Below are 11,034 nucleotides of genomic sequence, written 5' to 3'. Positions count from 1 at the left end.
GGAAAAAATTTAAAATATCCTATTTTTCAATGAAAAAACCATATTTAAGCTAATAAATTATTACCTCATCTTAAAATTTTATTGATAAAAATATAAACTTTGAATTTTAGTGTTAAAAGGATAATTTAAAAGTATGCATACTGTCCACGAGTAAAAGGATAATTTTTAGGGGGGGGGGGGTTTATGATTAGGATTTTTAAAAGACTTTTTTTCTTATAAAAAAGTCTTGTAGTATTCAATGAAGATTTTTAAATAGTATAAATAATTCTTGTGGTATTTAATTAAGACTTTTAAGGAAGGCAACAAAATCTGGTAATATTCAATTGGGATTTTTAATAACTTATAAAAAGTCTTTTGGTATTAAAAAATATACAAATTTTGATGGATTATTTTTTAAGAAGGATTTTGATAGATTTTGTTAGACTTGTTAGTATAAAACATCTATCAAACAATTTCACTCAAACCCTTGAGATTTTGTTAAACTTTTTCTTTCTTTTTCTATTGGTTAACAAACTTGGTCTCCTTTTAATGTTCTTCAAGGTGCATGTGTCATATATATTTCTCCTATTATTTTAGAATAAAAAAATATAAAACATATTTCTCCCCTCTATACTTTTGCTTTTTTTTTCTAAATTAAATTAATGTTTTTATGTATTAAGACTAATCATATTTTTCTTATATTAACTATATCCATAACTTATTCGACCTAATATTTTTGTGATTGTCACCCTTAATTTCGTTATACACATAACTTAGTAACTCCCCTACCAATTCTCCACCTGCTCCCATATAATATATGTTTGCTATTACATCCCATTTAACACATGTCATTAGATTTATCATGAAATAATTATAGTAATTAAAAAAATTTAGAAAATCAACGTATAATTTTAAATTTATTGTTCAAATCCAAAAGTGAGAACAAGAAGATGTTATTTCAAGAAAGATTAATATAAGACGAACATAAAGTTAGAATCAATATAATTATTAAAAAATTAAAAAAATATTTTAATTTTATTTTTTTATCCAAACTTTATTATTTTTTACTAACTGATATAATTTTAAATGTTTTTAAAAATACACAAAATCCTTTCAAATCTTATAAATTCTTATGAAATATATTCATTATATTAAAGTCTAAAATACCATAATATTCTTACCTAATCTTATAAAAATGTAATAAATAATAATATTCTTAGCTGATCTTTAAAATCTAAAAGATTTTTTATATTAAAATAATTTTCTTAAATTTTAATCCAATATACACCCGTTAGTGTTGAGTAATACTAAACTTTAAATTTTAGTCTGATGACTTGATGACTATACATACTGCCCACGAGTAACACGCTCATTCGATTTATTTCTTAAAAACTCATGGTTACCCTACTCATACAATAACTTATACTAATATAGTCATAAATATAATAATTATAGATCGATAACACTTAAATATTATTAAACTAAAGTTAATTGAAATTTTGTTATAAGATTATTTATAATTATGGATAACGTTTTTAATAATTATTAAATTCAATTTGGGGATTGAGATAAAAAAGATAAATTGAAAGGAATAAACGATTAAGAAAACCAAGTACAGATGTGAAAATAAAGTATGGTAGTATTGAAATAGTTGAGAGCGAATATTTCTCAGTTGTGAGAGTAGCTTGTGAATTGAAATGCATATCTAAACGAGAGAATAGAGAAAATATTGAGAATGTCTAATTGTAAAAATAAAGAGAGCTGAGAGTTTCATCATCCAAATTATGCATTCTAATTTATATAATTTATATATTTGAAGATATTTATTTGTAATAAATTTAAATTATATAAAATAAATGTTTTTCTTGTAAACGTACGCTCTAAAAGTAAACCATATTTTTTTAAAATTACTATCAATATCTTTCTTACTATATTCTTTTTAACATTTTTTTTATTATCGTCTAAATTTAATAATTACAAAAATATGTTTCTATAACTTCTATTTTTTAACACTGAATTCTTTTTTTTTTTTATCTTAATCTTTTGATTTATAAGGGAAAATGAACTTTAACGCTGAATTCATGCATACTAAGGCATCAGTGTGCCGCGTGTTAAATTATTAAAACTTATGATCCTCGTGCCACCATACGTTGTTTTTGCTGGTAAGGACTGTTGAAGAATTTTTTGCCTCAGACAAAAAAAGGAAAAAGAAAGAAAGTTATGACGAATAAAAAAATGTAACTCGTGCTCCATGAGACTGATGAAACTAAGAGAGGCAATTATTATTAATATTGTAAATTATAAACTATAAATACATGATGGAATAACTTTGTGTTCACAATTCATTTCTCCCTCTTTAGATTTCTCCTCTTCTCCAATTTTAAACAAAACTTCCATATTTTTCTTAAATTTATTTGATCGTTTTGCTCGTGGCTGAGGAGCTCCTGTAAGTTATTTTCCACTTTTCAATTCACTGATATTAATTGTTGAGTACTTTCTATGATTGAAGATTTTGATCCTTTGTGTTTAATGATTCCTTTCTTAGTGTGTATTTTCCATGTTATTAGTTTGTATTTAACTGTTGTGTTTAATTACGGTAGTTTTCTGTCAAAAAATTTATGCTTTTAGTTTGATACTACAAGTGTAACAGTCAACAGTCTTCACTCTGGTCAGGGTCTAGTTATATTTCTAGTTCCCTATGGTTTCGAGTCTTTAATGTACTGCACCCTAGCAAGTTTCTCTAGAAAATACTATTATTCTTCTTCCGTTCATAAATGGTATAATAATTAAGATTTAAGAAACTCATTAAGACACTATTTGGATAAATAAATTAAGAGATAATTAGGATAACATTCCTTGAAGGCGGTGTCAATTATATTTAGTTATTTACACCCTTCTTGATTGAATAATTACACCTCCTTTTTTGCTTTATATTTTACACCACTACCCATTATTTCAAAAATTACACATTCTACTCCTACCTTTTTCGATTGATTACACACATAATACTCTTAAAATAAAAATATTCATTCAAGCTGACCCTGCTTGAGCCTAAAAGGATTTTCTTGTCAAGAGTCAAGTATAATTTGAACTAGTCAATTATTATTCCAACTTTTGTATTTGTGTAATGGAGTCTTCTAACTAGCTTGTTGACTTATAATTCTTTTTTTACTTATCTGCATAATCAAAGTCCAAATATGTAAGTTTTAAATTATTTTTTTATTTATTCTTCATAAAAAAATTATTTAATTTTTTCCTTAAAATAATAATTTATTTAATTTATAAAAAAAATATAAGCTATATTAAAATATTTAAAACTTATTAAAAAATATAAGTTCTAAATATGCAACTCCTTTAAATATTTAGAAGAAAAACTTTATGATTCATAATGATTTTATTTCACTTAAATAAAAGTATCTCCTATAAAAAAAATATATTTGATCTCTACAAAAAGATATTTGATTAATAATTACATTTAAGAGACAATAATATAGAAACTTATAATAATTTCTGACTTGTGAGTTGTAACACGACCTAACCCATTGTTATTGTTGACTAGCACACAATAGCCACAGCGAAATGGGGCCGGGCCGAAACCATTTTCCGCATCAAATTTGGGGTATTACTATTTGCTAATAGTAATATGCACGTGGGTACACTTTAGTCATATCCCAAAATTGTCCCTTGAAAAATTGTACAATGGAATCATATTTCTATTGTGCAATTGAGGGGTGTAAAAAAAATAACAATGAAAATACGTTTCCATTGTACAAATCATGTTTTCATTATTAATTTTTTTATCCCTTAATTGTGCAACAAAAACAAGATTTTGTTGTATATTTTTTTATCTCTAGCTACACAATGAAATCATAATTTATTTCTGTTATTTGGTTTCACTTCCAAAACAGAATCATAATTCTATTGTATAATTCTATCTTCATCCCTCATTGTACAACAAAAATCCGACGCTCTTGTTTTATTCAAAATTATACAATAAAATCGTCTTTTCGTTATATGTATTTAAAAAAAACACCAAAATGGAAGTAAAATTTTGTCGTGCTATTCATCAATAACACAAGGAAATCATAGTTGGGTCATATTTTTCAAAACAAATATAAATAACACAAAAAACACACCATGACGAAAGTACAATCTTATTGTGATTTTCAACCCATAACACAATAAAATCATAGTTTAGTTGTGTAGAAAAAAAAACAAAAAAAAAGGCATACCAAGAATACTATGGTTCAATTACAGATTGATACATGATAAAAAATGTTGACTAATATAATAATTAATCTGGAATGATTTTTAACTAGTGGATAACGTTAAAAAAAATTACGGGGACCGCGTATCAAAATTAAACTCTGTTACTTTGATGTATAATTGTTCTAAAAACATATATTTAGCCTCAAGATGGGGGATAGGAGGTTGTAATAAAATGTTCTTAGAAATTCATACGTGACATGATTCAACACTTTGTGCAAAACTTGTGACATTTATATCACAAAAGTTATGCAGAAATGGCCAACACCTACAAGCCAAAGAACATTCTCATAACAGGAGCAGCAGGCTTCATTGCATCCCATGTATGCAACAGGATAGTGCGAAACTACCCTGACTACAAAATCATAGTCCTTGACAAGCTCGATTACTGCTCAAATCTGAAGAATCTCATTCCCTCGCGTTCATCTCCGAATTTCAAGTTCATCAAGGGAGACATTGGAAGTGCTGATTTAGTAAACTACATCCTCCTCACAGAGTCCATTGACACCATCATGCACTTTGCAGCACAAACTCATGTAGACAATTCCTTTGGCAACAGTTTTGAGTTCACCAAGAACAACATCTATGGCACACATGTGCTCCTAGAGGCTTGCAAGGTCTCAAAGGGTCAAGTGAAGAGGTTCATTCATGTGAGCACTGATGAGGTTTATGGTGAGACAGATGAGGATGCTGTGGTTGGAAACCATGAGGCTTCTCAATTGTTACCTACCAATCCATATTCTGCCACAAAAGCTGGTGCTGAAATGCTTGTCATGGCGTATGGTAGATCGTATGGTTTGCCGGTTATAACGACGAGAGGGAACAATGTTTATGGGCCTAATCAGTTTCCTGAGAAGTTGATTCCAAAGTTCTTGCTCTTGGCCATGAAAGGAAGGACTCTTCCAATTCATGGGGATGGGTCTAATGTGAGGAGCTATCTCTATTGTGAAGATGTTGCTGAGGCTTTTGAGATCATTCTCCATAGGGGTGAGGTAGGGCATGTTTATAATATAGGGACAAAGAAAGAGAGGAGGGTGATTGATGTGGCTAGGGATATATGTAGGTTTTTCAATTTGGACCCTGACACACATGTCAAGTTTGTGGAGAATAGGCCTTTCAATGACCAAAGGTACTTCTTGGATGATGAGAAGCTCAAGGATTTGGGGTGGTCTGAGGGCACTACTTGGGAAGAGGGTCTAAGGAAAACCATGGATTGGTATGTCAAGAATCCTGATTGGTGGGGTGACGTTTCTGGTGCTTTGCTTCCTCATCCAAGAATGCTCACTATGCCAGGAGTTGAGAAGTACTATGATGGCTCTGATAATGTGACCGGAACCGCTTCCAATGGTGATGTTAACCATTCTAATCAGAACAGAATGGTGGTTGTTCCAGCCACAAGGAATAATGTGTCACCACAAAAGGCATCTTTGAAGTTCTTGATATATGGTGGTGCAGGGTGGATTGGGGGGCTTATAGGAAACATTTGTGAGAAGCAAGGGATACCCTTTGAATATGGCATGGCTCGCTTAGATGATAGATCACAGATCTTGTTTGATTTTAGGACCATTAAGCCTACTCATGTTTTCAATGCTTCTGGGGTGATTGGAGCATTAAATGTGAAATGGTTTGAAGCTCATAAGCCAGAAACTATACGTGCTGTTGTTGTTGGTGTGTTAACATTAGCAGATGTCTGCAGAGATCATGGTCTCCTCATGATGAATTATGCCTTTGGTGGTAACTTGGAAGACAAAGCAAATTCCACTGATGCCTTCTATTTTAGAACACAAGCCAAGGTAGGTTCCTAAAAACTTGCATTTGCTATGAGTTTAATTTCTGCTCATTGTCCGAGTAATTTATACTGTCAAATTTTAATAAAAGAATTGTTAGTGTAACTTTTAAGATTATTGCAAACATAAACGAACTTGTAATATATGGTGATTTATGATTGGATGACACAAAGTATATACTATTTATTCTTTTGCTATTTCTATTGCACAATTTTTGCATGGTCACTAACTTTGTTTTTCCATCAATATGGTTGCAGGTTGAAGAGTTGCTAAAGGAATATGAAAATGTTTGCACCCTAAGAATCCAATTGCCAGTGTCATCTGATCTCAGCAACCCACATAACTTGATCACTATGATAACAAGGTCTGATAAAGTGGCCAACATTCCAAACAGCATCACTGTTTTGGATGAACTCGTACCAATTTCAATTGAGATGGCCAAAAGGAATTGCAGGGGCATTTGGAACTTCACAAACCCTGGTACTGTGACATGCAATGAGATTCTTGAGATGTACAAGGATTATGTTGACCCTACTTTTAAATGGGTTAATTTTACACTTGAACAACAGGCTCATGTCCCTTCTCCAAGCACTAATGAGATGGATTCATCAAAACTGAAGAAGGAATTTCCTGAGCTGTTGCCTGTCAAGGACTCATTGATCAAATATGTGTTTGAGCCAGAAAAGAAAAGCTTGGGGTTTTGAGTAGCATAATTAACCATATATAAATGTATACATTTCGGTCTCTATCATTTTATTTTCCCTTTTTTGGTTAGTTTGGTTTAGTTTGATAGAATTGAATTTCATATTCCTTTTACCTTTTTTTTTTCATTTGTATTTGCTTCTGCTTTTTGTAGTTTATATTTTCTATTCCATAACAGAACTATTTTGGTCAAAATCAAAAGAAGTTGAATAAAGGGTTAACCCCTGATGTATGAAACTATGAATATATCCAAATTCGTCCATGGATTTTTTTAATTATTCATTAATAAGTCATGTACTAATAAATTTAGGGTTACTTTATGGAGAGCATCTTAAACCACGATTTTTATTTAAGCAACCCTTCTATATTTGTATCCTTAGTAGAGTTCTGTAAGACTGTGACTGGATATGTCAATTTAAAGAACAGTCTTGTGTAAAATAAAAACAACTTTTTTCTAGAGAAAAAAAAAAGAATTAGAAGTTGCATGAAAATATTTGTCGTCCTTAATTAAGATTTAGAGGTACTGTTTGTATAATGAGATGGGTGAAATCCATATAGACCAAAAAAGTCTGAAGTATATATATATGGCAGAAGGACTTGAATCTTAGGGAGTGAAGACAGACGTTGCATATGCAATATAACTTTGAGCAATTTTGAGAAAAGGGATGCAATTAAAATGATTCAATTAATATTAGAAGTTTGAAAATATTTAAATAAGAAAACAAAATGAAAACGAGAGCCAATATAGGCACAATATGAACGTCTAAAAAAATAAAAAAATTCATAAGTCGATGGTGAGCGCATCACTAACAGTGGATCAATTATACATCATCATTTCTTTTTACGAGAAAGACTATCAATGATAATGTACTATTATTTCTGTATAGATTTAAAATATGGATTAAGTATTTGTAATGGGCTTTAGTTGTTTTGGGCTCCCATCCAAGTACATTATATTATGAATGTTGCTAGGTGTACCCAGCATTTTTGCTGGTGCACCCAGCAAAGTTTGTAAATGGCACAAATGCCCCTGGTCTCTTTAATCCATAAGTAACTTATGGATCAGCTTGATCCGTAAGTTACTTACGGATCAAATTGATCCGTAAGTTACTTTTTTTAAAAAAATTTGAAGTTTTTAAGTTAAGTTTCCCTTTTTTATTAGTTTGATTTGTTATTAATTTATTTTGTTGAGCCCTTGCATATTTAAAAAAACATATTTAATAGGTAGCGAGTTGAAATTGAACCAACATTACTAATCAATGGAAATAAATAAAACCAACACATACTAGCTGCCTGATTCGTGCATCAAGTTCAATGAAAATAAATAAAATCAACTTCAAGTTCAAGTACAATAATTGTATATACATCGAATTTCAATCTAAAATACGTAAATAAACTACGCCTGATACGTGCGCCGCCTATGTCGAGACCTAACATATACTAGCTGATCCTGTGTCACACTCCTGGCCATCCTGATGCATTCTTCGATCACGTCATGTGTGGATGAGCCTGGCGTGACCACCCCAAGGCTCAGATGACGCTTTAACCTCTCAACAATGTCACTACAAACTTCCTGTTAAATACAAAACAAACAGATTACACAATTTATTATGAAAATATTGACGTAAATTATTAGTATTACTTACCACTGCATGTCTAGGCTCGTCCACAGTAGATGTCGATGGTGCTCCTGGCTCCGGAGGAACGACTGGAGGCTGCGGAGCATGATGATCTGGCAGAGGATCTGATGCCTAGCCTGGTGTCATGAAAGAATGTGAAATGCGGAAGAACCAGTCCATGTAGTCACTGGCACACTGACCTGGCTCAGCACACACCTCAGCTGCTGCAACCATATGCTCCAAATAGTGCATCCACCTGTCGTGTATATCATCATATGACACCCATGAATCGACAGGCGGAGCAGGAATGGTCTGGGTGCATCCAAACTGTCGCATAACCCTCTTTGGCCAGTAGTACACGGCAACGGGCCCCCAGCACAGGAGACCGGAATAGCATGAAATCAAATGGAAGTCCCGGATCGATCGATGCTCCCCATTTGGGATCCAATAGACATCCAGAATCTGGAGTCGGTCCAGGTGCTCCCTATACGTCAGTGTACGTATGCTCTTGACGATCTTCTTCGTAGCAATCCACCTACAGGCACGCGGTGAATCCTCATCGTAGTCCGGATCAGCAGTAAACTCCGCGATTGAGGGAAAGTGCTCGTATATCCAGCACTACAAAGGTAACATGAAAATCATAAACATTAATAATAAAAGTCTAAAAATTTTTAAAGTAAAACATTGTTGGTTGAAAAATGTGTTTCTTACCTGTAGCAGCGTGATGTAACCGCCAAGCTGTCGGCTGTTGGTGACTGAAGCATCGTTCAGGTGGTCGTACATATGGACCAACGCAGCAACTCCCCAGGCGTACCTCCCGGTCTGACTGAGGTCACGAAGGGCCTCCAAAAACATAACATGAACATGGGTTGCACTCTTGTTAGCAAAAAGAGTGCAACCCAGAAGATGAAGAAGATAAGCGCGAGCCGCAGCTGTCCAATGACCTACCTGGCATCGGCGCTGATACATATCACGTACCCATTGCAGGCGTACATAGGGTCCACGACACTGCCCTGTCTCAGCCCTGGCATCCTCTGTAGAGACCATCAATAAGTCCACTAGCATCTAAATCGCATCATCCACGTGCAGGGGCTGAAAGGCGTGCAAGTTGCCAACCACGGGCAGATGCAGAAGAGATGAGACCTCGTTCAGCGTGATCGTCACCTCTCCCACGGGGAGATGGAAACTAGATGTCTCCCAGTGCCATCGCTCGACAAATGAGGACAAAAGTCCCCAATCGCCAGTGTCTACCGAACACGCGATCAGAGGACTTAGTCCTGTCCCAGCAACTAGGCCCTTAATGGTAGGAACAAGCCTGCCTAAACTGTGGACCTTCCTCCCATGAGAGGATAACTTCAACTCAGGACGCTCTTGAATTGAAGTATATAGGAACACAAAATTCGTTTAAATCATCATTTAAAGGAAAACAAATTTCAATCATAAAGTATAATTAACAAATAACTAAAAATAAATATTATAAATACCTCTCCCGTCCATATGCTGCAAGCAACGTGATCCGGATACTGGGTCAGCACGAATGGGTCGCTCGGACCACCCAGAAATCCCTCATGCTCATCCTCAGGAGCCTGGGCGCCTATGTCTGCATGAATGTCTGCCCCAGTGTCCTCTACATCAGCTGATGCCATCGGGTCATCCAAAAATACATCAGCCTCAATAGAAGCTCCGTCAGCCTCTGTCGCCGCAGTCACAAGTGCTCGCTGCCTCCATGCGAATGCGGTAGGCCGTCGACGCTGTGGAGCATCATCGGAATCATCATGATCTCCTTTGCCAGTAACGTGACCTAAGGCACGACCTAATCCTCTGGTCCTAACCATGATCTGCAAAAGAGTCATGCAAGTTGTCAGGATTTAATTGATTGTATGCCTGTCATTGAGTCAATTATTTATTTGCAAAGTTGTTAGGACTTCATAAGATAGGAATGTAAGAGCTTCATATAAGTGCTTCATAGGATTTAATTGACCTAAGACACTCAACCTCAAACATTTTGGTTGAAATCGAGCTTCCTATAAGTGCTTCATTCAATTTTTGGATCAAAAACAATTTTCCTAACTTGTTACTCAATCAAGTTGCTTCACTACAAAAGACATTGGCAATAATAGAAGATATAAGACTAATCTTGAACCTTCAGCTTAACTTTGAAGTGTAGGTCTTGGACATAATATTAAAACATCTACATGACTAAGTGGTTAACACTCAAGACCTTTATTCTTGTCAACTAGATTCTACTAATTAAATTTGATCTTCAACTGGGAAAGCAAATCAAATTATAAATATGTATTTTTCAACAAATAACAGTTTCAAGACTTCAAACCAAATTGCTAATATACAACAATATAATACACAATGATCCAAATTGACAATAATATACAATGCTCTAGCTAAATTGACAATGATATACAATAATATACAATGATCCAAATTGACAATAATATACAATGCTCCTGCTAAATTGACAAACCAAATTGACATTAATATACCATGATATACAATAATATACAATGCTCTTGCTAAATTGACAATAATATACAATGATCCAAATTGACAATAATATACCACATCACAGTTACCAATGCTCTTGCTAAATTGACAAACCAAATTGTGACAACAATCTAATAACAATGATCCAAATTACAGGTATTATTTAATATTTTACCAAAGTA

The 11,034-nt window shown here is 33.5% G+C and overlaps 1 protein-coding gene across 2 annotated transcripts; it reads left to right on the top strand.

Annotated features, from left to right (window-relative positions):
• The first annotated feature begins 2,312 nt into the window (after nt 1-2,312).
• On the top strand, nt 2,313-7,009 carry LOC114396555 (trifunctional UDP-glucose 4,6-dehydratase/UDP-4-keto-6-deoxy-D-glucose 3,5-epimerase/UDP-4-keto-L-rhamnose-reductase RHM1-like). Of its 2 annotated transcripts, none has more exons than XM_028358596.1 (3): nt 2,313-2,425; nt 4,493-6,038; nt 6,290-7,009. In XM_028358596.1, the coding sequence occupies exons 2-3, from the start codon at nt 4,503-4,505 to the stop codon at nt 6,734-6,736; spliced, it is 1,983 nt and encodes a 660-aa protein (XP_028214397.1). In that variant the 5' UTR covers nt 2,313-2,425; nt 4,493-4,502; the 3' UTR covers nt 6,737-7,009. The 2 variants fall into 2 exon arrangements, with proteins under 2 accessions (XP_028214397.1, XP_028214398.1); XM_028358597.1 differs by having other exon boundaries at nt 2,314-2,425; nt 4,501-6,038.
• Nucleotides 7,010-11,034: the final 4,025 nt, after the last annotated feature.

This window comes from Glycine soja, chromosome 18 (assembly GCF_004193775.1).
Source record: "Glycine soja cultivar W05 chromosome 18, ASM419377v2, whole genome shotgun sequence".
In the NCBI taxonomy this organism is placed as follows: Eukaryota; Viridiplantae; Streptophyta; class Magnoliopsida; order Fabales; family Fabaceae; genus Glycine; species Glycine soja.
Note: the sequence above shows the minus strand (reverse complement) of the source record. Positions and strands in the feature narration are given on the sequence as shown.

Bases quoted from the DNA above. Each gene is read 5' to 3' on its own strand.
- LOC114396555 (XM_028358596.1), top strand. From the start codon at position 4,503: ATGGCCAACACCTACAAGCCAAAGAACATTCTCATAACAGGAGCAGCA. The intron at 6,039-6,289 runs GTAGGTTCCTAA...ATATGGTTGCAG, and splicing joins ATTTTAGAACACAAGCCAAG to GTTGAAGAGTTGCTAAAGGA.